This window comes from Apteryx rowi, unplaced genomic scaffold (genome assembly GCF_003343035.1).
Source record: "Apteryx rowi isolate R43461 unplaced genomic scaffold, aptRow1 scaffold_11, whole genome shotgun sequence".
NCBI classification, from domain to species: Eukaryota; Metazoa; Chordata; class Aves; order Apterygiformes; family Apterygidae; genus Apteryx; species Apteryx rowi.
Window position 1 is genome coordinate 5904710 of NW_020447308.1, and position 14838 is coordinate 5919547.

At 54.5% G+C, this 14838-nt stretch overlaps 1 protein-coding gene across 1 annotated transcript in view; it reads right to left on the minus strand.

Annotated features, from left to right (window-relative positions):
- Window positions 1-14838, minus strand: part of IGDCC3 (immunoglobulin superfamily DCC subclass member 3) — a 97251-nt gene that overhangs the window by 80433 nt on the left and 1980 nt on the right. The window contains exon 2 of the mRNA XM_026073354.1: window positions 3958-4263. Within this exon, the coding sequence (XP_025929139.1) occupies window positions 3958-4263 (306 nt within the window). The remainder of the gene's footprint in view (window positions 1-3957; window positions 4264-14838) is intronic.

Here is a 14838-nt window from a genome sequence, read left to right on the forward strand (position 1 = left end):
CTGCTGCTTTATAAACCCCGCAGCTCCCATCCTCCTCCCGCAGCCTCGCGAGGAAAACACCTTGCACGCGGGCGTCTTCTCCAGGCCTCCTCCGCTTTTTTAGTTTTTGCAAATGACCAGCTCTGTCCGGGGCTATTCCGAGGCTCCGCAACGCTTCCAGCGCTGGGCAGCCCGTCTCGCCGAGCTGCAGGAAACCGCCCTCGCTCCGAGTGGCGTGGCGTGACTGACTGACTTCCCCTCTTTCTCTCTTTTTTTTTTTATAGCACCGGATCAAACAGTGAAAATTGCTGCTCTCCGGCCACATGCGTGCAGAGCCCGATCCGATACCCAGTTTGATGGTGATTTCCAATTAGTGGTAACTGCTTGTTATTGAGTGGTATAATCAATGGGTCCTACTCCACCGGCRGGGCGGTGATTTATGATGATGTAGGGCCAGCTCCATCAAATTACAGCATTGGCAAAAAGGCTGGAAGTGCCATGAGACGATGCGGTAAGTCAGCCGAGGTCAAGCTAAGCGAAGGGTGAGAAGGAAGGCGGCTGCRTTTCGGGGAGCTCCTCTGCTGAAGCAGTGCTCAGGGGAAGTTTTCAGGCCAAGCGTTCCCTGCTACCATTGCCCCCGGAGAACGCTATATCCATGAAACTGATTTTAATTAAGACAGCTCGGAGTCATGAGAAATTACAAAACTGTCATTAGGAAAAAAAAAAAAATCTGTATTCAATAACCTGATCAGATTATAAAAACATGTTGCATTCCACAACCTTTTAAACCAACACACCAGAGTCTGAACAGGCGCAGAAACAGCAACCGAAAAAATTCCAGCCAGCGTGTCAGGCACAGGGCAGAAATGCCGAAGGCCTCTGCTCGAGTCAGTCGCACCTACGTCTCTTGTAYGCTTGTACTTGTTCAAAAGAAGGTTACAGTACAAAAATACTATCAGTGTATTTAGCACACAACCTGCCAATCCACACACCGGCCACGATCCACTTCCCTCCACCGAGCGTCTTCGGTGTTAATAACGATGATATATAGAAATTCCCATGAATTTTAATTAAAGGACGTTCATATGCCCACGCTTAAACTGCAAATTAGCGCACCTCTGCGGTTCCCAGATTTCGCCAAAGCCGTGGCTTCCTCGCAAACCTGGGATAATTTACCTCCGCAGCAGCGCGGAGGGCAGCCTGCCACGGCAGCGGCCCCGGCCCGGGAGGGCGMCCGCCCGGCAAGCCCACGGGGGCCCTCCGTGCCGCGGCTGCCAGCAGCATCTTCTTCCAGTTAAATTTCGCTCAGTGCCAAGTGTTGAAGTAAATTTGAAACATAAAAATATGATATCCAGCCCACATTTCCTGAATGCAAATATGTACATTCCTCCGAGCCAAGAAGATTATATTCCAAGCCCTAGTACAAAGCCGGGGTCTGTAACCGTGATATGAGACTAACAGCAAGCCTTTGAAGACAGCGAAAAGTGCAGCAGAGCTCTCAAGGGGCTCCGCTCCGTCAGATCCCTTTTATTCCTCGGTAGCATGGCCTTGATCAACTTTCACGATTTTTGTTTGGGGAAGGTTTTTATTTCGCCGGGGCTTTTGTGTTCGGACGTCGGGCTCGGAGGAAAGAACAGATCAGCATCGGGATGAGGTTTTACCCCACCAGCAGTATTTACTCCGCTCCGCAAAGCTCTGCCTAGCGCTCGATTTCTTCCTTCGAGGCAGCCAGCACCTATTTCATCGGCACGACGGTCCCCTCATCTCTAAAATGGGGTTAATGACCCTCCTCCTCGGTCCGGCTTGCTTCTCGGGGCAGGGGACATTGCTCTTACTTGTACGTAATCACCCCAGGAAAACGTCCCCCGTTTCACTCCCGCGCTCAGCAGGCGCCTGCGGCATCGAGGCCAGGCGCCCCACATGTTGCACTGGCTTCACTCGGACCCTTTCTCGGGGCTGGCAAGAAGCTGAGCCTGAAGCCAGAACAAGGTCCGAATTATTTTCAACGCAGTCCCTTTTTCATTCTGATTCACACCAAACCGTGGCTTCAAAAGGAAACGCTATTCAGGGACACGCAGCCCACCACATACATATTGATGCAGGAGCCGAGATAGCAGTGTTTATTGACAGTCCGCCGTCCCAAAGGTAATTCCTCTGGCTCTTAAGTCTCCTGTTTACAGGTCCGAGAAGTCTGACATTGTGCTTGTGTGTCAGCCGGCTCCCAGCTCATAAATGACAGAGCTGTTCACCAAAAGTGCTCCAAGGTTTAGCACCACCAGACTGACAAGTTTGAGATCCAGCTGCTAATCTGGCAAACACCCAAAGCCTTTGGCTGCCGGACAATGTCATTTCTTACCCTACTGAAAAGCTAGGTTTGCAGATGGCCACTTCATGCACTCGGGAATTGTTGCACACAAGAGCTGGAGTGGTCCCTTGGTGGGCTGCCAGCAAGCCCCAGCGCTGCAGGGAGCAGGAGGCAGGGCGTCAAAAAGCCCTCCAATTTGGGGAGTGCAACCAGGGGATCCTGGCCCCGGCCCCAAACTTCGCCAAGGGCTTTTCCTACCTTGCACCAGAAATCACAGCACAGTTTGCAAACGCGATGGAAGCAGCACTATGTGGCCACACAAAGAACAGAGGTGGCCATCTCCCATGGGAGCTGSAGAACCCTTCATTAAAACCGCTTTTTAACAAACCAGCATTTGGCCAGGTCTCGGGGCCATACCAGAGTCCCGTCCTTGCAGCCGTATATAAATTACACCCAGCAGCAATTTCTGGTTGAATGCAAAAAGGATTAGCAGCTGCACCTCCGGAGCCTGCAGACAGTCTTTGGGCAAAGCTGGCCACCAGCATAAGGACAGAAACCACCACGACACAGCTCCTTAGCTCCGCTGCCATTCCCGGGACAAACTCAAATCGGCACAGCAGGAGACCCCATGGGAGCAGCCGCTCCGGTCACGGGGGCGAAGCAGGGCAGCGTTTCCACGCACGACGGGCTAAGCCGGGCGCTGCGCGGGGCTGGAGTCGCAGCCTGCCCTGTAATTCTTCCTCCCCCACCTTTAAATTTCATTCCTGTGCTGACATTTTCATCTCTCTCCTCCTCTGAGCTCCCCCACCAGACAATCTGTCTGGCGTTGTTAGCCTTGCCCCCAAAGGCACTGCCACGCCGGGCAGTAAATAAGACCTTGCTGCCTCCACGCTGCCTGCCTTAAATAACAAAATGAAAGAAAGAAGCCGTGACCTTCAGAAGGTCTTTGCCTAYGGTTGGGGAAGCGCAGGCTTGCCGCAAAGCGGAGGGGCTTCCAAACCTGCGGCAGGAGAGACACGAACCGTGGGGCTGTTTCACCGCCTGACTTTAATGCAACTCACTCGTTAGAGTCAGGGAATTTCCTGCTACAAGGTGGCTTTTAGCTTTCTCCCCCTGAGGAGGCTGATCTCCTTTCACACCTGGACAATTACGCAGATCAGATGCCAGCCAGATCCCTACACCAGCTCCCCGCTCTTTTCTCTTTAATCCTCCCTCCCAAAACCATTCAAATTTCCAGACAGAGACCACAAGCCTGCAAACACCTCCACTCCTGCAGCCCTCCAGCAACGCTCCTGGGCTGGCCCCGCAAGCACAGCCCGGAGACAGGGCTGCGTTTCGTCCGAGCTGCAAGCCAAACCCCCGGCCGGAGGGTGCAGGTGACTTGCCCCCCTCTCTGCCCAACCTGCCCGTCTCCATCCCCACCAGTCAGACAAGCAGCCTCCACCAACAGGGCTCAAAATGCTCCCAGCTCCCTGGTGCTGAGAGGTCCCAATGGATATGAAATCAAGAGGCACATCCTGCCGGCTTTGGGGTCCCCAGCACCCACTGCCTTGCTTCCGCGGGCAAGGCTGAACGCACGGCACCCACGGCACTGCCCTCCCACCTTTGGGCAACGCCAGTGCCCGCTGCAGGATCGCCCCCGGACACGCAGGTGGGACAAGGCCCGTACTTACTTGCTGCCTGAATCTTTGCCTTTCGGCTGACCACCAGCCCGTAGTGGTTTTGCGCCATGCAGTCATATTCGCCTTCATCCGAGGACCCGTCTCCCCGGACCCTCTGGAAGCGGGAGACGTAGAGCGACCCATTGGCCAACATGAAGGCGTTCTCGCTGTCCACGATCATCACGCCGTTCTTCCGCCACGTGATGGTGATGGGCTGGATGCCCTCCACCTGGCAGTAGAGGATCAAAGGCTGCTCCTGCACGGCTATGTCATCGCTGGGCTCCACAACGAACGCCAGCTCCGTGGAACGACCGAAATCTAAAACACAGGGAGGAGAGAGAAGGTCAGAGTCAGCAATGTGCCCACAAGAAGCAATGAGAGTCAACAGCTAATGCACCAGCCAGCGTGGGATGCAGGAAACTTTTCGGACGCAACAGGCTATGCTCGTGCTAGAGGGTGCAAGCATCCTCTGGGCTGAACACAAAACCCTCRGGCGTGCTTTGCCTACGGTTTAAGACAGGATCTCAGCAGGCAGCGGCTCATGCAACGGCTGGCTTCATCCTCCCCTCTCTTTGAGAGCTTTGCCCTCAAAACCTTGGGATGCGACTTTCATGGAGTTTCTGCCCAGCACAGGAAACACCCAGAGACGTGTTCATTCCACTCAGCCCAGCACTGCCGGGGGGGATACACCAAGGCGCAACCGTCGGCACAGGCCTTCAGGGCTGCCTTCGGAGACCGCAGCGAAGGGACTGGCACGCGCACCCCTCCTGTGGCTTGCCAAGCCCCAGCTCCACCGCACACCCTTTCGCACATTTGCCTCTTCACCTCCCTTTGCAGCAGGGCAGAAATAAGCAACAAAAACTTGCACGATCGACCATCCTCGAGCATTCCCACCACAGGAGCAGGAGGCAACACCAGTCCAAAAATCTGCTCCTCTCTTCCCTCTACGCGTGCTGAGCAGCGGTCACACCATGCCCCAGACCCGTGTGCAACGCAGCCAGCGGAGGGGAAGGGGGGATCGGCAGCTCCCCGTTCAGACCTTATTGCCGCCCGCACCTTCACGCCGTTTCTGCAGACGGTCCTTCGCTCGCAGAGCCTCTCGCGCCTAGCCCCGTGCCCCTGCGCTGCTCTTGCTCTCGGGCAAAGGATGGTGCTATTCAGCCCTTAATGAAGAGCAAGTTATGCACAGAAATACAAACGCGCAACGTTCTGGCTCCGCAACACAAAAGGTTTCTTTCAAAGCAATTATACTAAGCGACGTCCATGGCAGATAAGTTATTGCAGAATTTGTACCAACAATAGGCAAACCCATGCTTTCCATCGCGCAGATACGTACTAATTAACTTCTTTTGCCAACAGAACGTTTAAACACTGTGTCTTTGGCACGTTACGCTTCACTTGGTCCAGCACACCTTTTAGGATATAATTTGCCGTACAGTGATGATTAGACACTGCAGAAGGCAGAAATGAACCTATTCTTTAAAGATTAGCCCAAAACACCCACTGATGTGGAAGACAAAAAGTGACCACGAATCAGAGGTCACGTAAATATCTGAAGGGTGTAAAGGCAGGGGCAGAAGTGAATTTATTTATCAAGAAGGGCAATGAGATGAAATGCCAGAACACTCAGAAAACTAAAATTTCATCTGAATACCAGGAAAGCCTTTCTAACAGCTCTCTGGTGCAGCAGCCCCTTGACGGGTGGAAGTTTCCTCGGGCCACATTGCTGCCGTTCAAACCCAGGACACAGCCCCAGGCAGCATCGCTATATCTAGGAAGGTTGCAGAAAGCATTCGGGGACAAAAAACAAAATAGGAAGGTCAGTGAGCCACCGCGTGAACCACAGCGATGCCGCACGCAGCTCTGGCCCCATCTCAGCTGGGTGCTGGGGCTCCGGAAAGGGCCTGGAGAAAGGCATCAAAGACGATCGGGGTATGGGGCAGCATCCGTCCCGCAGAGACTACACAGACCAGGGCTCTTCAGCTGGGAAAAGAGAAAGTGAACGGGAGATAGGACGGGGTCTAGAGAATTGGTACTAGAATGAAGAAGGTGGACAAGGAACAGTTACTTATTACTCCACCCGGTCAAAAAATAAGGGACACCTAATTAGATTATCAGGCAGAAGGTTTAAAACAAACACAAAAGCGCGTTTTTCACCCAGCACGTAATTATAGATATTGTAAAAGTAGAGGTACGGGTCTGAAAGCAATCAGACAAACGAGGAGGAAAAGGCCCATCTGGGACTTTCAGACGCGATGGTTCGTACGCAGCCCCCCGCTCCGCACATCCTTAAACTGCTGATGTCCAGCGGCAAGGAAGGTTCGCCAGGGAAGGACCCCGCTCGCTCACTGCCCCGTCCCCTCCCTCGGCACCGACCGGGCTACGGGGCTTGACGGCTCGGGTTCGACCCACCATGCTGGTGGTGTGCTCCCATAGGGACATGCCCTCGCCCTCCCGCATGCCCGGGGCTCCCTGGGTGCAGGGACATCCATATAACAGGACCTGGGTGCAAGTTGCATTTCTCACTGATTACACCTACTGGAAACGGTCTCCTCGCCTAATGACAACACCTAATTTAGTCTTACATGCGTCCTAAGTCTCTTCCAGCCTCTCTCATGTGGACGAGGGGTTTGCGTGACTTTGGCAGAGCAAACGTAGGATCCTGGTGCAGGGTTTGAGCACCCATGTGGCCTGACGTTGTAAATAAGGCTGTGAATACACTGAAAAATTACAGCATCTCTCAAAGCAACTTCTCTAGCAACAGGGAAGAAGAAAGCACACTAGATCCAGCCTGACCCCGCATTGCAGCAATAGCTGTGCCGCTCTCAGGGCGCTGTTACCATGAGTTATCACCTTTCTCTGTTTTCCACACCACAGCCCCCAACACGTGCCTGGTTAGATCAGCCAGCACAGCCAGGATTTAATCAGCAGCATCCTACACACAAACCCGAAGGGAAGTATTGACAGGAGGTCGTACAACGGGTAAAACCTGCCATGAGACACTGCATCGCAGACCTGGGCTCTCTCCAAGAACCACCTGCAGGATGAAGTACCCCAGGGTGCAGAAGACCCTATGATCTCCATCAGAGACAAGATGCTAGCAACCAAAACAATTTCATTGCTGACTTTCCAGTTACTGAGCAGGGTTTTCCCACCAGAGTCAGGAGCGGCAGATGCCCGTCAAGCACGAGGCTGGCTCGCCAGCTCGGGAAGTCAGACAACATTATCAGGTAGCTCCACTTGCGCCTAGCGCAGCTTAAACCCAAGCACCAGCGATGGTCCAGGCCATCAGACAGACTGCTCCAAACACCCTGCAAACGGCACGTCAGCCCAGGTCCACGAACCTGCTGGAGCGGGGATACACCCTCTGCCAGGTAGTTCAACATGAAGGGTTGGGTGCTCCCAATCCACAACTCCCTAAAACTACACAAATTTCTYCCAGGCTACAGATCAGACAGTGAAAAAATGAGACACCTTGTCTAGCTGCTTACAGATACCCAGCCCTACCAGCCGGTAATCCCATATCTCCAGCAGCACCGAATGGCAGGTGCTCCGGAAGGCAGTAAAGTGTGAGACCCTTTGGGGCTGCATCCCTTAATGCAAATGGTTCATCATTAAAATTGCTGACGTGGTCAACAGTGGCTGGCACATAGCTGGCACAGCGACTTCGAAGTGCAGAGACTCCCCGTGCGTGCCCACACGGGGACAGCAAGCCACCTTGAAGGCTCTCTGGACCACTGGATATTTAAGACTTCAACTTACGAATTCCTAGCAGCTCGTCCCCTCTCTGAGGGGCTCAAGGGGACCCACTCCACAGCTGCCTGCAGAGCTGGGACTCCCGTGGGCCAACTTCTCTTGGCAAATACCAGCGGCGGCACGCTCTTTGTAATGCCTGCCTCTAACACAGATCTTTAATGCATGGCAAAAATAAGAGAGACGAGAGGAGACAGTTATCCAAAGGAGAAAAAAAAGTCTGTCTTTTCTGCTTTTTGAACCCAGCGAGGCTTTTTCTTTCTTTCTGTAAATCCCCATTGCTTTCTATGGCAACTTAAATTGGATTACGGGGGATAAACAGTGAGTGCAACCTGAGCCGAGGCAGATGGACGGAGCAGACAAAGGAGGCAGGAGCAGCGCAYGGCAGGTCAAAGGTACTGCTGTCAAGGTATGAGTGTGTGCAGGGAATGGACCAACTCTATTTAGCCGCAGACACCTAAAACACACACTTTATTAACCCATTAAGTCTTAAAATGTCAGGCTAGCTCCAGCCAGCTCGGTGATCTATCACTAACTATGACTTCTTTCTAAGAGATAGCCCTGGGGTCCTCTCAGCAAGTGAGACTACAGCCAGCACAAACCCATCAATTACTTTTTTTGTGAAAATTAAGGAATTAGGCAAATGCTCTGCATTTTTCTGCAAAGYGGCCAGAGTCTCAACAGCATCTACCACGCTGGGGCCCGGTTCCCTGTGTGGGCGCTTCTGGGAGTCACATAGGATAAGGACCCTCGTACCTTGACTCCTCACTGAACCAAGTRGGACTTATAACTGCATAAAGATTGAATAAGATTTCAGGATTTGGCCAACAGGCAATCAGAAAAACATTCCTAATAAAATAAATGCCCCATCTTCCCTCAGCTCCCCTGTACTCTTACATAAAATAGCTTATTATTATATGTACAATAAAAGGAAGAATCAACATAATTACATGCCCTTCCCGCAACCGCAGTCATTATAACAACCATCATTAAGGCCTGTGATTGGAGATAATCATGTTTACCTCGGTAAACATTCGGTCTGCGTCCTAGCTCGAGGCTGCTCGAGCAGGAGAAGCGATGATACTCGTAATTAGGACTGGTGCTGGGGTGGCCACGGATGCTGGCCAGTCCCGGCACCTCTCTGGGTGTTAGTTGAGAACTGGATCGAGCYTCCAGGCATGACACCGTGCCAGGGACGGCATGCATCTGCTTCGTCTCCCACGGACGCCTCTTGGCGGCAGAAGCACCCCCAAATCCTCCTTGCTCATGGGAAGCTTTCCAGAAATCCCGCTGCCGCTTTCCGGCACTGACCCGTCTCTACTCCCTGGGGCTTCAGGGCTGGGTGACCAACTAAGCTGAAGCATGGGGCAAAGCAAGCCCACGTTAGATATCCCAAAGCTGCCTACTTGCATCTTTAGGCAGCTGAATCGCCTTAAAAAACGGGCTTTGGTCCTCAAGGGCCTTGGTATCCCACTCTGTAAAAAAAATCACAGGCCCTGTCTCTCCGGGGGTAAACGGAGGAAAACGTTTGAGTCATTGGAGTAGGGAAGTTCAGCCAGCAAGAAACAAGCCAGCAAGCTTACCCGTGCACACGGGCACCCCCAGCACTGCAACCGCCCCGAGAAAGTCCCSTCAGTGGGATCATTTGCACTGAGAAAAGCTTTGCAGGACGGGGCTTCGAACACAGGCGTCGGGATTCGGCCCTCCGAGATGCGCGCTGTGGGGTCCCAAAGGCAGCCAGGAACGCGGAGCCCCGCTCCCCCCCGGACGCTCGGGGCGAAGGGCCGGCGACGTCTGCAGGCAAATCCCCTCGGCGGGACGCAGGCTCCCGGCGCAGCTGGGAGCGTTTGCCGCAGAGGTCGGCTCGGACGGCCASAGCGAGAGCGCGTACAAAGGCAGGAGGTATTTTGGGGGTGAGGGGGGGAAGCCAAGTCTTTGAGTATAAATAGCTGATTGTGCTTAGCAGAGAGGCACAGCAACGATGCAAAGCTGGAAACAAATGACACTCCACAGGCACATGGAAACAGTAAAAACGCAATTAATTGAGGGAGAGGGGAAATCGCTGAGGCTGCGTGCATTCATTAGGGAAGCCTGCTTAGTAGATAAATCCTCCCATTCCTCCCCGGTTCCTGGCTGCGTATCCAACCTCGGCTCGCCCCACGCAGAGGCCAGGTACCTCCGGAAACGCCCCGCAAGCCAGCAGCCTCCCAGCCCCGCTCTGCGAGGTGCAAATGCCACAAACCTCCCCTCCCGGCAGCCCGGCTTCTCGCTCGGAGGCAGGGCCCTCATACGGGCACCTAAAGAGGCGCTCGTCTCAACGCCAGCAGGCCGTGCCGGGCGACGCGCAAGGGAAAATTGCTCCACTTTCTGCAAAAGGATCGGAAGGAGAAAGTATTATTAGCACTGACGTAAAGGCCAAGAGAAAATTATTGGAACCCTCATTCTACAAGTCTCCTTTTGAGAAACATTTACCGTCTCCCTGAGCAATACAGTATGCGACTATATGTGCAAATATTTAACAAAAACTACTCCCCCAATTGATCAAGGAGACAGGCACACTCAGAGAAACCAATTAGCACCAGCGCTTTTGAACCAAGAGATTTATTTAGCAGTGAGAGAACGAACCTCGAATTAATGGGTAGCTCAAAAGACACTTTGAAGTACATTTAAAAAAAAAAAATAAGTTTAATTATTTTTTACTTGACACTGTGATTCACGTTCAAAGCTTCAAAAGATCCTGCTCATGCCCTAGCGTTGTCCTTTTCCATTTGGGAAGCACAGTTCTGGCTTCTGTTCCTTTGCTTCTGAAAAACGAAGCGGCTAATTTGACTGCTCTAATTGCCATGAACGTCCACCGCAGAGGCTGCAGCTCTCATCGGGTCTCATCCTTCCGGCCCCGGTCCAGACCCACAGCCAGCGAGGCCGACCCGGTCCCTGTCCCGGCCGCGCACGCTCCCGACAGACGAAGCCCGCGTTGCTGCTCCTGCTCCGGACAGGGGACATTAACCACTGAGAGACGAAGCGACCTGCCGAAGTCCCCGGTCCGAGCGCACAGCAAGGCAGGAGCAGCCGGAGCCGCCCGTCCAAGCCCCGTGCACCTCCAGCTCCTCCGGCGCCACGTCTGCAGCACCGCTGCCCCCGGGAAGCCACCTCTTGTGAGCACAAGGGTCCGATCCGCCCCCTCGAGATTCCCGACGCGTGCTCCTAGCATAACGCAGCGCAAGTCAGCAGCCGCCCACGCGCCAGCCTGACCCCCCCCCCCCGAGGTCGGTCACCCYGGTCCTGCTCCAAAATCAAGGCAAAAGGAAATGTCTCCGGACTCCCGCGAGCCTGGAATTGGAGCTTTTTATAGCGAGTTGCAGGTTAGYTGCAAAATCCTTGGGTAGGGGTTGTGGACAGTCCTACAGAAAATAGCTTCCGGGGGTGTGTGCGGGGGGAATGTTTCTTTTTAAAAAAATATCTCTGCAATACCAAGATATGGAAGAAACAGCTACTTCAGACCCGAAAGATGTTTGCCAGCTGATTATAACAGGTTTCAGGCTGATGAAATTGGCAGCCTAAAAATCCAGCTGGTGCCCCTTAAATCTCCTTGAAGCTGACCCAGGCACTAACGAGAAAAGCACTACACYGCAGTAAAGTGCAAATTGGGTCTTTAGGGCATCCAGAAAAATTTACATTTAAAGAAGAGGGGAATAGGCCGTAACAGGCCCAACATCTTGCTGGCAGTAAAGTTTACTGGCTCAGAATTTTTTATTCCCCTGCCTTTTGGACGGGAGGTTACCTAAAGCGATTTCTCCGTCAGGGCGCAGAAACCGCATCCACTCGTTAAGCGCTCGCAGGAGGCCTCCGCGGAGGATCCCGCGGCCACCTGACGCGCAGCCCGGAGACGGGCCGCGGGTGCCGGCTGAGGAAGGCAAACCGGAGAGCCAGAAAAGCGGCCCCAAACGCGTTTCAGATGTTAGGGAGCAGAGCGGGCAATTCCCAGGAGGCAGCTCGCCAACCGCGGCGTGGAAGCGGGAAGCGGTCGCGGCACAAAGGCCCTTCCCRGGACGAGCCCCGAGTCCTCGTGGGCTCCCCCGTCTCCGCAGGAGCTGGGGTGAAACCCGTCGGTAGAGCCAGGAAGGGCAAAGACCTTTCCCGAATTAACTGGGCACAGCAGCTCCATCCACAGCGAGGCATCCAGAGAGCAGCAGCAGCCCAGATGTGCTGCTGTTATTTATATCCGATGTGCTGCTATTTGCACGTCCCACGCGTTTAGAAACCCTGACCGGATCACAGCCTCATCGCAGAAGGCGTCGGCGACGCAAACACCGAGTTAGAAACCACCGCGCACGAGAGGGGTCCGCAAACGCAGCGGCGAACCCTGCGAGGCTCACGACAGCCTCGGGCAAATCCGGAGCAGCCCCCAGGCTGCTCCAACAGCCAGGAGCGGTGGCAGTTCCCCGCTCCGGCCCCCGCCTCCGCGAGAAGGCRGCAGGGAGGTAGCTTTCCCCGGAGCAGCGTGCCGAGGGGGACGGACCCGCCGGCAGAGCCGCGGCGGGCCGGCACGAATGCTGAGGCACGAGGACGCCGGCTGCCGAGAGCCGCGAGCACTCTGGCATCACGGTGCTCGAAGCCACCGGCCAGGGGAGCCGCTTGCTCCAGACCGGCCACGTGCAAGGAAACATCAGCGCCTCGCTCCCTTTCCAGGCGCTCTCCGGTTCCAGCAGCGCAGACCCCTTCGCAAAAGCACCCTAGCAAACCAGCAGAATCAGCCCCCCGCAGCCGGCATCCTCCTGACTTACCATTAGCTCCGTCAACACAATCAGACGCGCAAAAAATAAATAAATAAATAAATAAAGGCAGCAAATCCTTGCCTCCGCTCTGAAATTCTGGTTTTAAATTACCAGCGCAGGAGCAGGTCTGGGTTGTTAAGTGACCGGGCTCCTCGGGAGCGGAGGGCGCGATGCAACAGTGACATTCGATATAATAGCAAGGCCGGATCAGTATGCGGCGTGTTTTTTCTCAGTGCGCTCGCCCATTTGCCTCTCTCTTCTCTTAAAGTGCAATTATTGACATGTTTGCCTCCTTAACCATCAGTTTTATATGCTTGCCAATGACTCCTGAACATGTGTAAACAATTATTTTTATTTTCTTGCAAAACCAAAATGTTACATATTCTTTTGGAAAAACTGACTTGGGGAGGTTTTCATGAGCCCTGCTGCATAATTTATTAGTTTCTAAACTCTGTAAAACTAAAAGCTCCAGTAAAGTTCAAATAACTTTGCGATTTCAAAGTAATTTTGCATGGACTACTCCTGCTCCTGCGCAACGCTATTCAGTGAATTTAAACGAGAATTCTTGCTCTGCGGAGGGGGGTTCCTGCACTGTTTTGTTGGATCAAATCGAAGGACAATATCCGGGGTCAGAAGCCCAGCAGCGCAAAGCGTGAAAGAAAGGAGGCGGTGGGGGAAGAGGGGCACGGAGAAAAGCATCTTCGGTCCCAGCCCTGCCGCCGAGCGACGGGCACAGCCCGCTCCCGCGCACGCCGCGTTAGCTCGCTGCCGCCCCGAGCCCCGGGGAGCCGGCTCCGAATCCCAGTGCCGCGGCGAGGGAGCCGGCTCTTGGCGCGCCGGAGCGAGGCGGGTTGCGTGRGGTCCCTGCTAGGTGCTGCACGCGCCGCGAGGAGAAGGGACCGTCTGGGGACACCAAAATAAAAGTTCGGGCAGGACGGAAAAGGAGGAAAGAGGCTTTCTCATTCGCACACGGGAAATAAGAGCGGTTTCGCAGCCCCCACAAGCCGCTCCACGCCAGGCTGCAGCAGGCCGGTCGCACCAGGAGCCCGCGGGCCAAAGCCGGGGGAGATCAGGGAGGAACCGGGTGGAAATCTTGGATCCGGGACCCTTTGCAACTGCCAGTTCCTACACGAGCGCAGGAGTTTGCACCGTGCAAGCTCCAAAGCCTGATGGATAATAAGAAGCGGTGCAATTGGATTAGTTTGGGATTTCTAACTCACCGCGCCGGGAGGGGACGGCAGGCCCTATATTCCTCCCCCTGGGCCGGTGCCGCGGCGGCGTGCCAGCGGCGCGGGCGGCTGCACGCTCGCAGCCCCGTGCACGCACATGCACACGCGCGCCCCGGCCCCAACGCGGCCGGCACGCTCGCCGCCGCCGCCGCTGGACCAGCGGCCCCTTCCAGCACGCGGGAAAACCGCCAGCTCCGCGTCCCGAAACTCCCCCGGTGAACTCCCCGAGGGAAGCAGAGCCCCAGCGCGGGGTTGAATTTCATGTATCGCCTTTGAGTTTTACTACAGAACTGATACCGGATACCCTGTATGTATTTTAAGAGAAAAGACGGGGTATTACACCAATTTAGGAGAAAGCAATCCTTTTTTGTGCTAAAAAGGAAAAAAACAAAGCCACACGGAATAGGAATTAGTGAAAGCTTATAGCTTCAATAATTTAGAAGTTAAGCCTACTTAAATATAAATGACAATGTTTAATTCCCGGGCTGTTACGGAGCAGGAGCGGGGAGCCGCTGCTATTCCATGCCTCCCTCCGAATGCAGGGCTCAGCAGCAACAGACAAAAGCTCTCCAGCACCCAGAACAAAGAGCTCCAGGAAATAAAAAAAAAAAAGAAAGAAAAAGGAAATACTGTCTGGTTGCTGAGCCCACTCCGGCGCACTGACCAGCCGCCAGCTCACTGCCTCTATTTAGGAGTCRCCATGCCAGCAGCTCGGGCAGCCTGAAAAACGCGCGGAGGGAAGGGGAGCGCGGCGAGCGCGGCCCCGAACCGAGCATCCCCGCGACGCGCCCTGCCCGGCCCCAGGGTTTCTGGCTCCCGCAGGCGGTTTTATTAAATTCGGCAGCACGCAGAAACCCGTTACCTCGCTGTTAAGCGCACCCAGGGCGCACGAACCCACCGGAGCGGGGAGGAAAAAATAAATAAATTAAAAAAAAAAAATCGCAGAACAGAAAAACTTGTAAACTGCAGCCAAGCGCTCTCCAGGAGGGCCGGCAAAACGCCCCCCGAGCGGGGAGCCGCCGACCTGCCAAGCGGCAGCGCGAGCCAACGCACGATGCAACTTAAACAGCAGCGGACGATAAACTAGTTGCAAACTCAACTTTCAAAAAGTCGCTCCCTTTTCCGCCCTCCCCCCC